Genomic DNA, 20,920 nt, shown 5'->3' on the forward strand with positions numbered 1-20,920 from the left:
TATTTAATTAAATAAAAAATATTTATTTATTTATTTTTTTTTATATAAAAAAAAATTATTAATTTTTGCAACACTGTGCCACGTCATGTATGTGCAAAGGAAAATTCGATGTCATTTCATGCATTTGTCACATAGGGGATTACACTTTTGCTTCAACGAGACATTCCTTTGTCTCGTCTTCCACAGTCAATAAATGTATATTTAACGAAAATTGAGCTCTCGTTCGACAACGACGACGACTTTTCTTTTCGAAAAAAGAACTAACATCCCAACTCAATGAAACCTTGATTGTTATTCGTGCTACAATAGGAACGTGGTCTTTGCTGCTCGCCCGCTCTCGTCCTGTGAACTCTCCGTTGCCGATGCACGATGCGATCTTGCGACTTGACGCGATGCATCGCATACGGCTCCGCATATCCATTATTGTCTATAAAGGGCAAGGGTCTCGTCGGAGACCTCACCTGATCACAAAAATTGACGCCTTGCCCACGTGACCCGCTCCCATTGCCGCCCTCGAGTCGTCTTCGGGCATTAATGCGATTCAAGTTGGGACTTCGTGCCACGAGTGAGTGTTGTGGCGACGCATTGCTCGGGGAAAATTGCCCGTTTCGACGCGGCGCGGGATGTCGCACGTTATGAGGCTCCATATAGGGCCCATTTTCGTTGATCGCATTGAGTGATTGTAACGGCGACTGGGAGTTATTGAGGAAAGGACTCGTTTCGAAGGGATTTTCGATGCCGTTAAATAAGCGTTGTTGACTCGAGTTGCGGGGGGGCACTGGCGGTGGCGATGGCGATCTGTCAATTATGTGATTCGTGTATTTTTTGCTCGATTTTTGGACATTGATGTAACTATCGAGACCTGCTTTTGGGCTATTATGCACGACTTCCGTGTACCCGAGTCCGTTTCGCTTGAGATTAAAACTCAAATTACGCTGCAAATTCCCGCGGAGCCCAAATTCGTGTGCGGACTCGCATATTGCTGATAACTGTGATACTTGTGGGCCGACACAAGCGAACTATTGGAAAAATTTGGCGAATTTGTTACACTAGCTGACTTAATTTTACTTAATTTATCGCTACTGTTCGCTAACGCAGACTTGAGAATAATGTCGGTGATGTGATGCTGATGGAGCAAAAGTGGTGAATTGTTATTGTTGTTATTATTGGATGCGGTTGTGAAGCTGTTATTGTGAATGGGCGACACAATTTTCGTCGAGGCATTGCTCAGCGTTGTGGTAGTTGGCAAACTCGTGTAACTCACGTACATTGGATGCACGGCTGTGTGTTGCGGGCTCTTCGCATCGACACCCATAAATTCGACTGCAGCATTTTTGTGTGTGTGGAAGAGAAAGAAATATTTTTTTGTCATTTTCAAGAATTTTTCATCGGAACACGGGACAAACAATATTTACACATGGACAGGAAAACGGAGGAGGCAAAACTGAAAATCCAAAAATAAAAAGCCAAAAAGCTAAAAAAATTGATCTGGATCAGGTAAGTTCTCGCATCTTTTAAATAAAAAGCTAAAATTCAATTTTCAATTAGTCCAAACCAAGCAAACCCCAAAAAAATCTAGGTTTTAACTACAAAGCAACAAAAAATTACATAGAAAGATAAAAGAGAGACCCGAATACCAAAAATTATGTAAAATAATTAAGTTTTTGCTACAGATAAGGATTTTTTGGAATATTTTAAAAACGAATACTTACAGCTGTCGTCCTCATCCATGAATATGCTTCCGATGCAAATTGCTCCTATTACTCCTAATATCTGAAAAAAGTAAAATTTTAAATTAATTTATTTCAAAGGAATTTCATTGAGCAATTTTTTTAATTTTTTAAGGTTCTTATTGACTGAAAAAAGGACCTTTTGCTATTTTCAGATTTTTTAAAAATTCCATCAAAAAATTAATAAATAGTTGAATAAAAAATAATATTAAAAATAAATATTTATTTGATAATTAATTATAAAAAATCATTTAATTAAAAATCAAATATTTTTTTTAAATTAATATTAAAATTATTCATTTTATAATTTCACTTAATTTTTTAAATTTAATAAAATAATTTAATTAATAAAATTATTTAATTAATTAATAAGGCATTTTTTAAATTTTTTAAATAATCTAAACAAATATGTTTTTTATTTATTTGAAATAAATAGAGGCATTTTTCTATTTTTTAGAATTTTTATTAAATTTATTTATTTTTATTTAATTTTTTTTTATTATTAATTATTTTTTTTTTTATTTATTAAAAATATTTAAATATTAAAAAATATTAAATTAATTTGAATATTTAATAAATAATGAACATAAAATTTTTTTAATTAAAAAAAAATAAATTAAAAAAAATAAATAAATAATTTTAATTAAAAAAATAAAATTTTAATTTAAATTAAATTTTGTTTGATTTTTATAATTTTTATAAATAAATATAATTTATAATTTTTTAAATTTAATAAATTTAGTAAATTTAATTTAATAAATTAAATTAAGTATTCGAAATATTTTTTTAATTAATTTACATAAAATTATTAAAATTTTTATATTCATAAGTTAATATATATTTTTGAATTTAAAAAAAAATCAACAATTTTCTGCGGAAATTTATTTAATTAATTAAATTTTATTTAAATTCAATTCAATTTTATCTAAATAATTTTTTTTTAAAGATTTTTATTATTTTTTTTTATAAAATTAAAAAACCCTCTTTTCAGTTCATGAAAGACTTAAAAAATATCAAATTACTTACTGCTAACAAGCACTGCTGTCCCGCTTGAATAATTTCAACAATGGTATAGTCTAAGAGGCATCCCGGCACAGGTTGTTCGGGTCTTGGCGGCTTGAACGGATCCGGTTCCGTGTGATTTGTCGAATACGATGGCTTACAGCCGTATCCATTGGCTTCAAACCACGAGACACTGCCAGTGCCCAAGTTGAGAATGCCTGAGGTGTCCTGAAATTGAAAGACGAAACGTAAGACAAGGTCGTTAGAAACGTGATTTGGTACGTGACGAGAATTTTTCTTTATTTTTTTTTTCACCGACAAACGTTCACACCTGACTCCATTTTTCACCTACTTTCATGACATTTTTTGTCATTTTTACTTTTTGCTTTGTACTGCGTTTGTTTGTCTAATTCATTAAAAGTCATCATCAACCGCATACGAAAAATATTTTGTGAAATTTTCCGCACCGACCAACCAACGACGTAACATAACTGGAAATTAATGTGATAATTTCTGGCGTACATTAACGTCTCGTGTTTAATTTATTTTCAGCAGGCAACTTACGAGGCACTGTGCAGTGAGTGAGCAATCATGAGCATGCCATGCGAGTTGAGTTGGAAATAATGAGGAAAATATTTTTTTGTGTGTTTTCTTTCTGTTCACAAGTGACACGATAACGTTACACAAAAAAAAAACAAGAAACGAAAATTTACTCGTTTAGAAGTTCTTTTCCGGTGCTTGGTTCGTTATCGCATCAAAATTTTCGGCGAAAAGGTGAAATATTAAAATGTCTGCGGATGATAAATGGTCACGTGACGCAAAGTTTTCAAAGTCGTATGTGTTTCGGAGGAAAAATGTTGATGAAGTTCAGCGTTAATGAGGTAGTCACAGAACTTTTTCCGGCATTCAGAGATTCAATTACGATAAAAAATGCCTTTTGAGGTTGAAAAAAATTCAAATTTGTGACAAAATTCATGCAAGTTTTTTTTTTGCAATAAATCGTCTTCTGATATGACATTTTTTGGTAAAAATGAGAAAATATTTTTTTTTATGAAGTCAAAAATAATATTTTTTCATAACATTCATATTTTATAAACAAACTTGAAACAAAAATTTATATTTTTCACAAATTGTAGTGTCAACAAATTCAAAAAGTTTGTTATTTGGAATAACACGCATTATTTTTTGTAAAAATAATAAACAGAATTTTTATCGAAAGTGCTTCCGGTTGTTCATTCTGGGAACTTGTTTTAGCAAAAAAAGATAAATTTTTCTGTGTTGAGTCATTTTAAACAAATTAAAGAGTATAATTTTTGCTTTTTACAATTATTTTACGAATTTTTTTATTTTTTTTAAAATAAAAAAAAAATATTTAAAAAATTATTTATATTTATTATTTTAATTAATTTTCAAAATTAAATTAAAATTAATTAAATTTAAAATAATAATAATTCAATAAATAATTTTATTAAAAAATAAAAAATATTTTTAAAATTAAATAAATTTAAAAATATTTTTATTTTAATTAATTTACAAAATAATTTATTAAATAATTAAGTAATCTTGTAAATTAATTAAAATGATAAAAAAAAATAATTTTTTAAATATTAAAAAATAAAAAAATAATTAAAAATTAAAAAATAAATAAAATATTTAAAAAATTAAATTAAATAAAAAATAAAGAAACTTAAAAAAGTTAATTAGGTATTTAAAAATTAATTTAAAAATTTAATTTAATAAATTAAATTTAATAAATTAATTTACATTTTAAATTAAATTAAATTAAAAAAATAATAAAATTTATTTAAATTAATTTACCAAAAACCAAAAAATCGAAAAATCCTCTTAAAATGAATTTTTCATGAAATTTTCCTCCAATTTATGCCATAACCGCTCATTATTTGTCCCTTTATCGCCCATTCTCATCAATAAATATTCCAAATCGATCAATTAAGGGACATTTTATGTGCGTCTCGACGCGATTTCTCGTCGATTTCTTTCGTGATAACGATGAGAAACGTTTCCTGTTCAAGACGACGGAATAAATCAACAAATAATAATTGAAACATTTTTCTTCGTTCCCACGATTTGCCACTTTTTCTCGTTATTATTTGTGTTCGACCGTTCGTTCGAAGGAAAATCCAGAAATTATTTATTGCATCAATAAATGTAAACACTTCGTCCCTTAACGAAGCTAATTTGTATGAAAAATTTTACGTAACGCCGTGAAAAGTCGCTCAACCACTTGAACGGATGAAAAATTTAAGTAATTTTCTCCCCCCTTAAATTTTCGTTTTTTCTTCAATTTTTCATCCGGTTAAAATTTTAACGCATTTTTCATTCATTTTCTGCGAAAAGTAAAAATAATGAGGGAATTTTTGTACATTTTAATCTTCATTATTGCGACAGATTATTACGGGATGAGAACTAGAAGCATAAAAATTTAAAGAAGAATTGTCACTGAGTTCATGATATATGACTTCCTCCTTATTTGTTCCCTCCCTGGCTTGATAAAAACCAGGCGCCTCCAGCAATAAATGTACTTAGCCCGTTTTTTTAGGTAACAACTGACATTATGTGACAATTTTCTCATGTCGTGTTGCATTATGGAGCGGTTGGAACATAGGAGAGATAAAAACAGACGATAAAATAATTTATTAAAGCCTCGTCACATGACAGATAGACTCATATGAAAGTGCAAGAGGCGGAAAAAAGTCATAATTTACAGAAATAACGTTCGTTACAGCTACTCTGAGGCTACTAATGAGGCATTTTTTGGTACTTGTGAAACTTTATGACTGATTTACGACGCTTATCGTGCGTTTTTAATCCGAAATTTGTCTCTTCCTTGCTCAAAATCGACCAAAAATGCTTTAAAGGACTCTTAAAGAGCAAAATTTCATTCCAATTTCATGGTTTTTGACCAAAAATTAAGACACTTTACTGTAAGTAAGTCCCGCTCGACACTTCGGAAGACACTCGAAGTAATCGGATTACAAAGCGAATGGCGAAAAGACGATCGAAAGCGGCAAAAAAAAGATGTTTACTGTCAAAATTTCCATCATCATCGTCGTGTTATTGTCCTTTCCGCCTCCTCCTCAGTCACTCACGAACGAAAAACAACCACAAGGAAAATAACATCGTTTAATTTAATGAAGAAACGAAGGCGAAAGAGGAGGAAAAGACGCGAAAAACAACAAAATCGCATCATTTATTTGTTATGTACGGCTTTAATTATATAAAGACAAAATTTCGTTGCGCATTCAAGCAAAAACGTAATTTTACACAATGATGAGGACGACGGAGTAATCATGATTAATGTCTCAATAATTTCCGAATAATTATTTAAATTTTGTGTCGGCGGGCGAACGAACGATCGAAGAAATTTTTTTTTTTTTTGCTAATTAGATGACTTGGAATTTTGACGACGCGATGTAAACAAGCAAGTCCGACAACAATAAAACTGGAGAAATTTTTGTCGCCTACCTGTGATATTATTTCTTCCGGTCATGTAAATAAATTTCGGGAAATATTTTTTTTGTTAGAAAAATTTTAATTAAGCGGATTTTTGGTTTAATAACTTAAAAAATTCTTAAAAAAAAATTATTTTTTTATGTTAAAAAATATTTTTAATTTGAATTATTTTTTTAAATAATTAATTAATTAATTAAATTTTTTATAACTTTTTATTATATTTTTAAAAATTAATAAGTTTCATTAAATATTTTTTTAAATTAATTAATTATTAATTTAAATTAATTTATTTATTTATTATTTTTTTTAATTTTATCACGATTTAAATTACTTAATTATATTAAATAAATTTTTAATTAAATAAATTTATTTTAAATTTTAATTATTTTTAAAGTCGAAAAAATAATTTAAAAAAAATTAAATTTCGCATTGAATTAATTTTCAGAATTTTTTTAAAAATATTTTCTAAATGTTTTTATTTTTTTTAAATCTAAAAAAAAATATTTTAAGAAATATTTCTTTAAAAATTTAGAACTTTTAAATTTTTTTTGAAAGTTTAGATAAGTTTTCGATCAAAAAATAACTCTGACAGACACAAATCCTAAAAAAACCAAAATTTTCCTTCTAAAAACGTCCCCAAAAATATCAAATTAAGGTCCGCTATTCACATTCCTTTGTTCATAAAACAATAAAATAATATTTTTATTCAATATTTTTGCGGAAGGGCGATAAGAAAATCGCTCCCAGGATGTTTTCACAGTCCCACAACTACACAAACGGCGCAAAATTTTTATTAATTTATTACATTGTTAATGTTATTAAACACAAAAAGTGCCTGCGCTTCGTGAATTGATTTATGATTCCTAATCAACTTGCGGATCAGCGAACACACCAGCGAACGAGGGTATGTAATAATTTATGCAAAAGGAACTGAAAATTATTGCTCGGGATTCGCAATGGGGTGTTTAATGTTTATCCGTTTGTTGCCGGAGTAAACACAGCAAATTCTACCTGCTGAGCAAATACGCGTCGGGTAGTTGCGAAAAAGGAATTGATTTCATGATTTGCATGATTTTGAATGAAACTTTGGCAAGAATCCAAGTGGGTCGTCATTTTATTATGAACAACTTGTGTCTCTTATAGGTTCTTTTGTTATGCAGTCGATTTGGATCATTATTATTTGTATTTTTTTTCTGAAGTTTTTCTGTGAAATGTAACAAAATACGAGAATTGATGATGACACTCTGTTCCTGTTTTAGTGGATTTTTTTCCCAATGTATGATATCGAAGCGTAACAGGGTGAGTTTTTTTGTGGTTTTAACTTTTTTTTCGTCAGGCATTAAAACGCAGATGGCACTCAATTTTTACTGCATTTTTTGAGGAATTTTTAAATAAAATAAAAAATAAATTTTGAAAGTTTTGACGTCCTTTTGTTTAAAAAATTAAAAAATAAAAAAATTATTTCCTTAAATTTTTGTTTTATTTTTATTTATTTTATTTACCTAATTTAATATTTTTTTAATGAAATTTTTTAATAAAAAATTAAAATTTAATTTAATTTTTTTATTCAAATTTACAACAAAAAAAAATTAAATCTTTCACTAAATTAAAATTTAATTTTATTAATTTAATATAATGAAATATTTTTTTTAAAGTAAAAATTTTAAATAAATTTTTTATATTTAATTTTTCAACCAGAAAATCGACCAAAAATTCTATTAAAAATTTAAAATTATTTTCTTAAAATCAAATTTCCTGAAAATTTTTAATATTAAATTATTTCATCAAATTTGATTTTATTTAATTTTTATTAATTTTATTTTTTTTTATGTAATTAAATATTTTTTTAAAACGAAATTTAATATTAAATAATTAAAATTTAGTTTCTTTTTTTATTTAAATTTACCAAAAAAAAAATATTGAAAAAATAATTAAATTATTTTTCAAAAACAAAGTTTCTTGAAAATTTTTAATAATTAAATTTTAAAAAAATCTCAGAATCCACTTTAGTCACTTTTTTATTGAAAATTTTTAAGCAAGATTAAAAAATTCGCTTTTGTTTATATGCAGACGATGAGCGAATCCGGGTAAACCATTGCTCGTGGCTAGCTGGTCATTCATTTCATTCATTTGGGAAATTTTTTTTCGCTGCAAATTCGTATTGATTTCATTGAACAAAAAGTAGGCAAAAGCGGAATAAATCGCGAACGAACCGAACCACGCAGAAAATTAATCAGGACATTGCTTTTGGGAATTGCTTAGAGATGAGAATTTCAATTTACCTCAAAAATTTGGGTCAGAAGAAAAAAAGAAAGCTTTTACTGCAATTTCATGTTTCTTAATTAAATATTTTTACGAGTTTTTAATTGCGTTGAAGCCCAAAACTGGAACACACACGTCACGAAGACGTCAGAGCACAAAATTTACGACCCTTATCAAAGTGAAATCCATTAAAAAAATGTGAAGAAATTCTAATATTTTTGCAAGTGAATTTAAACTTTGTTGTAACAGGTCATAAAACGATTTTATTACCCTTTTTTTCTGGTTCTGCGCTTGGATTCGACAACAATGGCGGATGTTTGGAATGAAATGTTAAGCTCTTTAAAACGAGGATTTTATTGCATTAGAAAGTTTAGAAGGATTAATGACGAATGTTTTATGGGCCAAAAATGCTGGTTAATTAGCCGACAAGGGATTCTGGCTCGATTTTCAATCCGACAACACTCCGACCCTCGTTACTTTTTCGAATAATGAAAAAAGAGACAGAAAAATTCTTTAATTTCATTTCATTTCATTTCAAATTCCTAATCTAATTTACGTTAATCCCTACGTTTTCTTCGTCTTTTTCGCCCGTATGACTTGTCCTACATTTTTCGAGCATTTTCTTTATTTTTGCATGCAAATGTCTTAACTTACGTCCGTACGTGCTTCATTATTAATTTACATTCCTTCGTTTACTTTAATTTTATTTTCTTTTAATTTCAGCAGGAAATGGCATTTCTTGACCCTAAACAAGGTCGGGTCGCGAATTAAGTAAAGAAAAGGCGGAAAAGCGTTAAATAAGCACAAATTGAATTAAATTTTCTCTAACTGATGTTAACAGCAATCAATTCCAGACCTGAAACACAATACCGGGATCAAGTACTCTCTTCAAATCTTCAGCAACCTGCTTAACAACAAAGGTAAATTCCCAATATATTTCATTAAATTATTATTCTCTTATCTAATATTTGCCAATAAACTCTGATATCCGAGCACAAAACAAACAACAATTTTCCAATAACATTAAGTAATAATCTCCATACCGTTGCAAAACACACAAACGCAGACAAATTGCACAGAACATCACATAGCAAGTCACTCCAGAAACCACAACAATCGTATCTGTTGGCACTCTTGCCCTATACCTACACAATATGGAGAGATGCAGCAAATATAGAATGGATTATCGATGTTTCATGAAACCATCGTGCAAAGGAAACAAAGCAACGTTTTTGTGTGTAAATAAATATTCTGAAAACCTTGAATTGGAATTCATGCAAGCGAAAAATAGAACGAAACTACAGAGAATAGGAACATGATGTAATATATTTTTGTATCATCAGGATGAATGGAGAAGCAGGAGGAAGATTCATGTTTTTGTTTATCTGATTGGGAAAAATTATACTGGATGGGAAGTAATGTAATGGTGAACCAATATTAAAAAAGGTATCAAGTTGCAGAGGAAAAAACATGGTTTAGTGGCTTTATTTTAATGGTTTTTTTTTGTTTAGTTTTAGAATTTTAGGAGGAAGAGATGAAATTAGAATCAACAAGATTTGAAGAGAAATAAAGAAAGTTTCGTTCAATGGAAAAATTTGATGAAACTCGACTTTTTGTGTCTCAAAGAAGCTGTTGAATGAGAAATCTAAGAAATTGTTAATTATTTCAATTAATTCAAACCAAGCATATGAACCTAAAGTCTAAAGCCTCAAAGAACTTTTAGGATGCCTCCAATGAGATCAGCTTTCGCACAGAATTTTTTATTTTACAAGGGAGTAAATTTTTTGAATGACATGATACGTGACGGATTCAATATCGAAGTGAACTATGCAAATTTCAAAAAAGCCGTTTCAAAGTTTCTTTTAAATTCTTCAACACTATCACAGTCTGTTTTATATTGCTTTGACATTTCATTGAAAATTCTTACACCTCTGTACCAAACTGATTGTTGCTCACTGTATGATATTTCTTGTCTTGGTCTTAAATGTGCATTGTTTCTTAAATTGTATAGCTGTGGGTCGCTCACTTTTTAAATTTTTGTAGACAGGTAATTAGGAAGTAGGTTTTTTGTGGCTTTAAAAATTAACACTAACACAGTAAACGAGATATGTTGCCATAGATTTATATACCTCGAAGTTCTACACTTTATACTGTAAAATCGTAAGCTTTCTCGATCTTAGTCATCCCAAGAAGGCGCCCTTTTAAATTCACTCAGATCTTCCAGAAGGTCCCAAAGGATTTGTAAGAATTCTAAGTAAATTTATTCTAATTGGTTGTTTTGTAGTATGAATTTCTTCAAGATTCACTTTAAATTTCTTGAGGGGTATTCTCTGCCTTATTTCGATGCCAGTTTTTGGAAAGTTCAGATTTATATTGTTGTGTTGTATTTTATAAATAATTGTTCTTGAAACTTTATAAAATTTTGTTTGTAACTTAATTATTGTCAACTCATGTAAATTATTTCGTTAGAATAATTTCATTTTCAATCAACAAGAAACTCATCGTTTGTACTGAAATCTGTAATTTTCATGAAAGTTTTGATAAAAAAGGAGTCTTGTGAAAAGTTTGTTCAAAAAATTCTCTTAAACTCAACAAAATACGATAAATACTTACCCTGTCCAGCACTCCTACATTTAAGTAAAAACAGATCACAAAAATGTTCCATCCTAACCAGATGACATTCCATATTGAGTACTGAAAAGACAAAAAAAAAATATTAAAAACTGATTATTCTATCAAAAAATTTTCCTTCATGTAACAATCAAAAAACTCGATATTGCGAATTTTTCTTGCCGCAATGAATACTAAACAAGTCAATTCAATCAACTCAATATAATCTACTTGGCATATTTCTTCAATATTGATGAGTTCGTTGATAAAGATGTTATTTAAGAAAAACAGGAAAAAATATGAAAATTATGAAAATCTGTCTGGAATTGGAACAAATGAAAGCGAGGGAACGTTTGAAAATCGCATGTCACGATTTCTTTTCATGAAATTTTTCAAAAGGAAAATTTCTGTAGGTTCCCTCGAACATGGTCTTATTATAAAAATTTCAATAAAGAAGCTTGTCGTTCCTTTTTTTCTGTGTATAAATATTACAAAATAATTTTTGAGTGAATGAACAATAAAACGACAAAAAAAATGGAGAGATAAAGAAAGCACAAGGAGGAATGACGGAAAAATATTGAATAAATATGATTTATTATTTAAATCTTTCAATTTTAAATTCAATTTTATGTCTCGTCGTGACGTGTCTTGTTCTTCTTAGCCTTATTGCGCGAATGTCGCGACAAGACAAGGAAGACTGTGAGAACACTAATTTAGATAAAATGTTAATTCTATTGAATTTGAACTAAAGATGAAGTAAGAAGAAAAAATGCTGAATGAAGAAATATCGCCAAGAAACGTGCATTGCACAGATTAGATTGAGAAGAGTTTCTCCAAAGTTGAAAGATTTTAATCAAATTTCTTGACTTTATTTTACTTCTTCATCTTCATTGACACAAAAAGTGTCTCATTACTCAGAAAGTCTTTCATTTCAAATGGATCAAAGGACGATGAACTCTCGGTAGGTAAATGATGAATTTTTTTAAATTTTTTTTTTGCGGTCAACCAACTAGAAATATTCTAACGAAAAAAAAAGTTTCTTATCTCTTCATTTCCTACATTCTTTCCGTCGTCGTCGTCGTTGTTGGAAGCAATGGCAAACAGGCGACCACCAACCGACGACATAGTTTGATAGTTTTGTATCGACGTTGCCTTCCAATATTGTTTTGGTTCACTTTATTTTCTATTTCCGGCGAGAAGTTGGGTATTTAAATTCGAATCTGTGCGGTAAAAATAGTCAGACAGTTATTTTAAAAAGTATGCCTATTATATAAGAGACTCCGTTTGGTGTTTTTCACACCATACTTTACAACTTTTTTGTCCCCAACATTGTATTGTTATCTCCGTGAAAGATAAAAACTTTTTCTCTGTACTTTTAAATTGTTCGTGATAGTCCATAAATCGACACAAAAAATATAATTCCCGCCAAATTGACGCTCAAGTCGCGACTTTCAAGCCTTCGCCATGAGAAAAACAAATAAAAACCTTTAATCTGAAACAAATTGAATGATGCCGGTTTACGCGAAATTTGCATCTGCGGCTCATTTCGTATGCTTATCACAAATAATGCCGACACGACATGGCATTGTCTGGCGCAAAAGTGGCAACTTTGAATATATTATTATTAAAATTTTACATTTATTCGTAATTTTATGTTTTTTTTTGTGCACAAAACGAACAAAAAAATATTAATTTCAAACTATCTGCCAAGCGACTAAAAATTGTGTTGTTTACATGCGTTTTTGATGATGATAACAACAAAATGATGGTAACGTTGTTGTAGTTGGGATTTGTCCCGGGTGTGCAATTGCACATTGTGAATACCACTTTGTTCGAGTAAACAAGTGTCGTGTTGTCTGGGAGTCTGGTTGGTGTTATTGTGGCAGGAAAATATTATAAATGGATATTAAAAATGAATTTTTTCGAGGAAATTTTAGATCAGGTGAGCGCTTTTTTAAAACTTAAATTATTTTTTTTTTAACTTATTTAATTTTTTTAAATTTATTAATTAAAAATTAAAAAATCTTTAAATATTTAAAAAATAAAACAAAAGTATAATTTAATTCTAAAAAAAAAAATTTTGAAAAATATGTGAGCCCTCAAAATTTAAAATTTTTTTTTAAATTTTTTAATTAATTTGAGCTGGAGAACCGTGATCTACAAAAGTTGAAAAAAAATTTAATTTATTTAAATTTTTTTTCAAATTTTTTTCGCTAAAATCTTTAAATAAAAAAATTTATTTAAATTTCAATTTGAAAAATCTACAAAAGTAAATTTAATTAAAAATTTATTAAATATTATTTTTATTTATTTATATAAAATTTAATTTAAAAAAATTATTTGAAATATCTAAAAAGTTAAAAAATTAATTAATAAGCGGATTTTAAAATAAAAATTTTTATTTTAAATTTATTAATGCCAAAACCTTCAATTTGAGCTGGAGAACCGTGAAATTTATAAACAAATCGGTAAAAAAATTGTGAAAATTTTTTTTCAATTTTTTAATTTAAATTTTAAAAAAATTAAAATTAAATTAAATTAAATTAAAAATTAAATTTAAAAATTTAAATTTATTTGGGTATTTAAATAAAATAAAAAAAATTTTAAATAAATTTAAAAAATTAAATAAAATTAGAAAAAAAAAAAATTTAGTCATAAATATTCAATTTAAAAATTCCTCTTAAGAATTTTAATTTTTTTTTCAACCAAAAAATGTCTTAAAGTAACAGACATACTTCTTAAAATCCTTCAAAACGCATTTTCCATTGAAAAAACATTGGAAAAGTTTAAACACCTGCATAAAAATACACAAAAATGCATGGATTTAACATTTTTCTCTGTCGTTCCATCGCTCTGCTTTGTTCGACGAGGACATTGAATGTAAAAGTTGCATGTAAATTCCCAATAAATTGTCGTCTATTATCAACTCGGGACCGACAAATAGAAATAGGGCGTTATTATTTTTTTTCTGCTCTGTAAATAAGTAATAGAAAGGATTTTTGTCACGAACTGCAAGCTGCAAAGCTTTAATGGGCACTTCATTAGCGGTTGTCGCAGCTCAAACTTTTTTAATTAGTTAAATTTTGTGTTAATGTAAATTTACTCTAACAAAAGTGCACTTGACTGATAAAAAATGATAAGCGTCGAAACACGAAAAATTTGTTTACTGATAAAAAAAAAAGTTGACGTGAGTTCATTATTGAAATTAACTACGAAAAATATCAATTTTTTCGATTAATGTCAAACAAACCGAACAAAAGTCAATAATTTTATCGGTTCGTTGTATAAATAAACGGTTGTTGTGTGCGTTTGACATGTTGATTCGCGTTCTTGACATGTTTTAATCAATCAAAATTAATGGAACAAACGAAAAATTGAATAAACAAAAGTTTTTGTTGTACTTACACTTAATAAATATTTAATCCTATATTGATAAGCTCCAAAGAATCCGAAAATGACGAAGAGGATGTGAAAAAAGTTTGTCAGTATCGGCGCCCACATGTATCCGAGGAAATCGAATACCTGCCGTTGGATGGTAAGTAACTGCAAAAAAAAAGAGAAAAATTAATTAGATTTGATGAAAAAATCATTAAATATTCAAGTCACATTTTGGGATCAGAAAACTGTTGCTTGTCATTCATGCTGAGAATTGGAGTCGTGACAGACAGAAGTCAAAAGTGAAAAATGTAAAAATTTAGTAATAAACTATTTTTTTTATTAAATATGTGTCAAGAACCTCCATGTGTGTCAAAACATCATGAATTTGTTACAACATTAACGTTTTATTGGACGTACAGAAGCGTGGGTGAGTCAAAACATTTACACTTTAAGTCATGACACTTGTCAATAAATTCTTTCTTTTTATGTTTCTTATGACACGAGTCGCGCTCTCTAATGAGTTTTTATTTTACGACATTTAAAAACCAACTTTATCGGTCTTTAACGTCTTTACAGATTTTCACTAATCGCTTTAATTTTGAATATTTATAGTTTTTTTTTTGATCATCACGATGTAAAAAATAGTAAAATCTGTCATCAACGACCAGCTGTCTTGTTCGTCACTCATCAGATGCAAACCGTAAGTACATCTCTAAATGTAGTTCATAGATGCGATTTTTTAATTTATTGAGTAACAAATTAAATTTCAAAACTCAATTAAACTCATTGCACCGCAAACTCTTCCGCATTTTAACATCAACGTCAATTAAAACATGGAAAAGTGTAGCGAAGAACTGTTCGAAAAAACCGCAAACTAAAATTCATTATAAACAAAACTCTTTGTCACATAACCGACAGTAATTCACCCCGATAAAAATAATAATAATAAAATGAGGAGTACGGAAATGTGAAAAGAGGAGTATAAAAATGTGGATTGTTCATTTACGCACTAAACATCGCCATGCTACCGAAAATTAAAATGCATCAAATGCGAAGCAAACAAATTTTATCATGGATCAGTTCGCTCCATTTGATGCTTTACTTGAACAAATTACACTCTATACATGACACAGAGATAGAGACTGAGCAAATATAATTAATTTCTATTAAAATGTGTTAAATGCACGTACTTTGTTCTAAATGTTGGTGGCATGACAGCAGTAGAATTTCATTCAAATATGCGCGAAGAAACTGCATTTGTTTGAACAATCAAGTTGATGACAGAGAACTCAATTCTATTTTTGTTTCCGCGTATTTATTTAGATGAATATTAATATTTTATGATGTTTGTTCTTTAATTTGTATTTATCAACGATTCGGAACATGAATGAGATGTATATGATGAGATACTGCATGCGGAATGGAGTTAAAGTTGAACATTCATAAATATTTTTTTTAAGTATTTTGTTTGGTTCGGTCAATTAGAAACAATTAAATGATGTGTGTGGATTTTATTGTTATTTGGCCATTATTTAATCTTTGTTTATGTGTTTGTATTTAATATTTGCTTTGTTACGATTATCCCTATTGGGATTTGCCCTATCAGACAATTAAAATTTAAATGATTTGTTAATTAATTTTATCTCTTTTCATTTCAGGTTCAATATTAATTGCAAAAGGAGTAAGTAAAAATACACAGTAAAAAATCGTGAGACGTAGATTTTTTACTGTGTAGTTAATGTTTTTCAATGGATAAGTAAGTAAATTTTATGTAACTGTGATCTTAAATTTTTTAATGAAAGGAATTTTTCTTAAAGGTACTGCAATTTTGAAGAAACATGCTCTTCAATATCATAATTGAGTTATCAAAAAACACTTAAAGATGCAAACAAACGCAGAATACTTTACATGATATGAACCAGTCTGTTTCGTACACATTTTTTAAAGAAGAAATTTGATCATATCCTTTATTATCAGTTTTGTCCTAAGACTTCAAGCCAATCATCAAATATTAAAAAAGACTATTCAGGAATCGCAACTTACAATAAATGGAAGTCTCATATATGGAAAGTAAAGATGAAAGGAAATTGGTTTTTGTTTTTGATGACGGTTTATCAATTGCACGACACAAGGAACTCCTGCAATTTATTAAGTAGTCTCACAAGACACAATCGCCGTACATGCATTCACTGACTTAGAAATTTTTCCTGAGTTCAAACATGATTGTTTTTTAACAGCTTTGTGAGCAGAAAGAAAATACCATACATATACGGTTTCCAAACAAAAGATCTACCAGTTTGGATGCAATTATCATAACTCTTATGGAAATTATAAAAACCTGGTTTCTAAGTGCTAAAAATGTTAAAGCAGATATTGTTATAGAGAATGCTAAAAATAACTCACTTGAATAAGAGTGTGACGTTCGCATTACTGAAAAATACATTTCCAGAAGGGTCAATATTGTCTGTTAGGGTCACAATTATTGCACCACAGATCGATCACCAATATTCGTGATGTTTATTTACATTCCTTCCGTGATTTAATTACAGACCGAAAAACTATTTGCTCTGATTTTTTTCCCATTAATCGAAATTAATTGTCGTCTTCGTGCTGCTAATAGCCTTTTTACATCCAATAAATCACCAAATAAACTACTTTTTTCTCTCTATCTTCTCTATAAACAATTATCGTTGTGTTGCGTTTCATTCCAATATATTGTTTGCACAACAAAACAACCAGAGTTCAAGTTGTAGAATCCAGACAACCCGACTGATTTACTGAAAAACGAGTCAAATAGTTCACGTGATCCCGTGTTTATTTTACGTTGTTTAATTGTGCGTTGGTAATTTGTTTTCCGCATTTTATTGTCATCGTTTAGAGCAAAAGCCAGAAGACGAAGAGAAAGGCACTCTCTGTAATTATTTGTTGTTTGATGTGAAAATATTTGATTTTGCCAAAGTGGTAAAAGGATTTTAATGTGTGCATTTGGCAGAAAGTTTAAAGATAACGTTTCTTTTTGTTTGACTTTGTTACAACCTTTTTTTGGAAGGCACAATTTTGACAGATGTTCCGACAAAGGATTCCCCAAAAAAAAGGAACTCTTGTAAGTTCCATTGAAAAATAACAAAAAAAAGGGAAAAACATTTCCGCACAATTCAATAATTCTATTTTTGGGTAGTGCCCAAAAAAAACAGGAACAACTCACACAAAACGATAACAAGAAAAGGGATTGAACATGACAAGGCATCATGTCCTGACATTGAAATGTAGGTTACACAAATAGAAATGGCATACACGAAAAGGGATCGAATCATTGAAATGAGAATTGTTTTAATAGAATTCTTCTTTTAATTATTTTTTGTTTTTCTTTCATAGTTTCTTACTCATCTACTAACTTTTTTCGAGCAAACGATGCCAAAAATGTGTCACAATGAAATTTTTGTTAAGGTCTCTCAACATAATAATTACAGCAGTGCCATTTAAATAAACAAGAAAACAGCAAATAAATAGAATTAATGTGTTTTTGTGTCAAAATTGTATATTGTTATTAGGTTATTTTTTGCTCGCAACATAAAAAATATGAAGTTTAATGTGCAACAAAATGTTTTGCAATTTGTAAAAAAACAACATTACGTTATTTTTGTGTGTGATGTGAGCCAAATAGTTGTTTATTAATAAAATTTATGCACCTTTCGTATGAAAAATAACATAAAAATGCAATTTTCGGGTTTCACAATGAGTTCAATGACCAAAAAAAACATTTTTGCCTTTAGTTGAAAATTTGTTGGAGACACCTCTGAAGTGTTAATGTGTTACAAATTTATTAAAATTAAGTTGTTTTGGGCATTTTCAGTGTTCGTGACGTGAAATTGTGGTAATGAAAATATTATTTTTTTGCAAGAAATTTCATCGAAATGGTCAAAAAAAGAAGGTTAAAGCACTGAATTTAACAAAAAAACTTCTATATTTCATAAAATTCAATTTTTTGTGAATTTAGTTTAACTTATTGCCTTTCAAGGTAATAAAAAATTATTTATAGCTGACCTTTCCTAACACTAAACTTGGTTTAAAATTCACCTACTTGAATTAAGTTCCACGAACCATCACAAAAAGACAAGAAAATTGCCCGAAATTAAATGAATCTCCAATCAAAAACACACAAAAAAAAAGAATCAGAGGAAACATTTTTCTCCACCTATTTTTTTATATTTTATTTTTACGCTTCGTTTATTTCCTTGTACAATTTTTTTTTCTTTGTGTCGTCTCAAGTTCTCAATTGTTCAAGCAAAGAACGCCAAGTGTATTATTTGAGAGACGAACTATTTTACGCTTGCCTGATTTGAATTGCGTCAGTTTCGAATTGAAATTCGATAAATATGTTCATAAAAATACAAATCAACATCAAATCAGTGAGACTGCATCAAGATTTTTGTGCGTTTTCTGCGATTTTACTCAAATTCTGTCAGACGAACGCATATTTTTGCATAAATTTTCAGGTTTCAAGTACTTTTGATGTGAAAAACGCCCTTTTTATGACATGTGAGTTGATTTGTGGTGAGATCTCATATTTTTTTCATGGGAGAATGAGCAGAAACTCTTCTGCCGCCACAAGAAGACGAGGTTGAAAGATGAGACGACAGAAAGTCTGTTTCCTGAATTATTTTTGAAAAATAGTGAATGGATTACTGATTAATCTGTTGCCTTTCTCGTCAAACAGCAGTCGAGACTCCAGCGGAGTGAATAACAAATCAACAATTTTATTTTTTTGTAAACATTTCAATTTTTATCGTTTACTTTGTAATCATCACACATGTTTGCTAATAAAGTTTCATGTCATGTCGGCGCTACAGGTGGGACGAACGTTCATCAAATCACTCATATAGTTGCTTGTTGATGGATGGCATGCTGTTTCGCGATGCAAATGGTTCTAGTTGGCTTCTGGTTTTGAAAATTTAACTTGATTTACTGACATATTGCACCGAAATTGCAACAACTTTTGACTTTTGAGCTCTTTTGGTAGCAAAATTCTTGTCCGTCTGTGGGAAAGGGACCTTTTCCGGTAATGGAACATCTACTGCATTGACTTGGAGTACAAGAAGTCTTGCAAGGATTACATTTAACTGGTTGTTGGCATACGTAAGGACGATATATTTGAGGCTTACAGCCAATTGGGCGACAGGGACGACAGCAAGGACGACAACATGGATCAATAAAGCAACAGGAGCGACGACAATTGCAGGGAATTATGAAGCAATTAGACTAAAAATTGAAAAAAAATTAAATTTTTAACAAAAAATCAGTTAAAAATTTCTTACTTGATTCATTTTTATTTTCAAAAATTTAATTCGGGAGACAAAAAATTTTAAAATCAATCAAAATTTGAAAGAAAAATTAACTTTGACGTAAAATTCAAAGATTTCTCAGAAAGAAAGTTTAAATCCTTGACGTTCGGATTTAAAAACAAAACAATTAAGCTTCAAAAACAAGCACGAAGGAAAAAAAATCGTTTCAGTTTGTCAAATAAAAACAAACCTGTCGAAATTCGTGTGACGAGAGAAAGTAAAAAATACTGCGACAGGTGTTGTTTTTTCCATGGATATTCATTTTTCACTGTTTTTGCTCCACTTTTTGCTTACCTGAACGTTCAACAGAAAAAAACACTTTCATTGTTTTTTTTTCAGTGAAACAGGTAAGCAAATAATGCAAAAAAATTATTGATTGATGATTCTGTCAAAAAATTTCTCTACTTTTTTTTCGGTAGGGAATTTTAAGTTTTTCTGTTTGTGACATTTTGACATCCACGGAGGAGATCAAAGCAATTACGGGTTTCTTAACTCGAGGCAACAGTTGCTCCTTTCCCAATTCTATTTTTAGAGCCATTGAAAAAACAACAAATTCAAATGTCAGAAAAACAGAAATTTAATTAGATGTTCGTAATGTGTGTTTTTCGAGGAAAACACTTGTTGTTGTTGTTATTGTTGAATCCTTAGCAAAACACACATATTCATATCAGTAGCAGATGTAAGGAATTTCATGCATCAAAAGGCATGTAACTGAAACTTGGTTGTCTTTTGATGATGTTCCTCCGTGTAATAAAGTACTTTTATTTTAAGAGAATTTCTCTCGTTGTTTGTTGGATGAAAGGGAATTTTATTCGTGTTCATTAAAGATTTATACATTTTTGTACCTGTCTACGCAGAACATCTGTGGAGGATGAAACAAAAGTAAAAATATTGTTTTACTCATTGTTTCATGTTTCATGTAAAGGTAAAGTCAGAAAAACATCCACACAGAGGAAGAGGTAAAAATTAATCAAATGAGAGAGACAAAGATCACGCAATAAATAAAACATTGCCGCAATTTAAGTTTAATGGGAATGATGAATATTTCACACAGACGCATAAAAACAGGATCCCTTTTATTTTTGTTCTCTATTCTATTCAAATGTCATCATCCAGGATGAA

At 29.2% G+C, this 20,920-nt stretch overlaps 1 protein-coding gene across 1 annotated transcript in view; it reads right to left on the reverse strand.

The window, feature by feature from the left end:
• The window catches only part of LOC134830956 (sodium/potassium-transporting ATPase subunit beta-1-interacting protein), a 68,386-nt gene that overhangs the window by 8,331 nt on the left and 39,135 nt on the right, over positions 1-20,920 (reverse strand). The window contains exons 2-5 of the mRNA XM_063844574.1: positions 14,484-14,621; positions 11,082-11,162; positions 2,757-2,960; positions 1,713-1,773 (exon numbers count right to left, since the gene is read on the reverse strand). Of these exons, the coding sequence (XP_063700644.1) occupies positions 1,713-1,773; positions 2,757-2,960; positions 11,082-11,162; positions 14,484-14,621 (484 nt within the window). The remainder of the gene's footprint in view (positions 1-1,712; positions 1,774-2,756; positions 2,961-11,081; positions 11,163-14,483; positions 14,622-20,920) is intronic.

The sequence above is a fragment of the Culicoides brevitarsis genome, chromosome 2 (genome assembly GCF_036172545.1).
Source record: "Culicoides brevitarsis isolate CSIRO-B50_1 chromosome 2, AGI_CSIRO_Cbre_v1, whole genome shotgun sequence".
Lineage (NCBI taxonomy): Eukaryota > Metazoa > Arthropoda > Insecta > Diptera > Ceratopogonidae > Culicoides > Culicoides brevitarsis.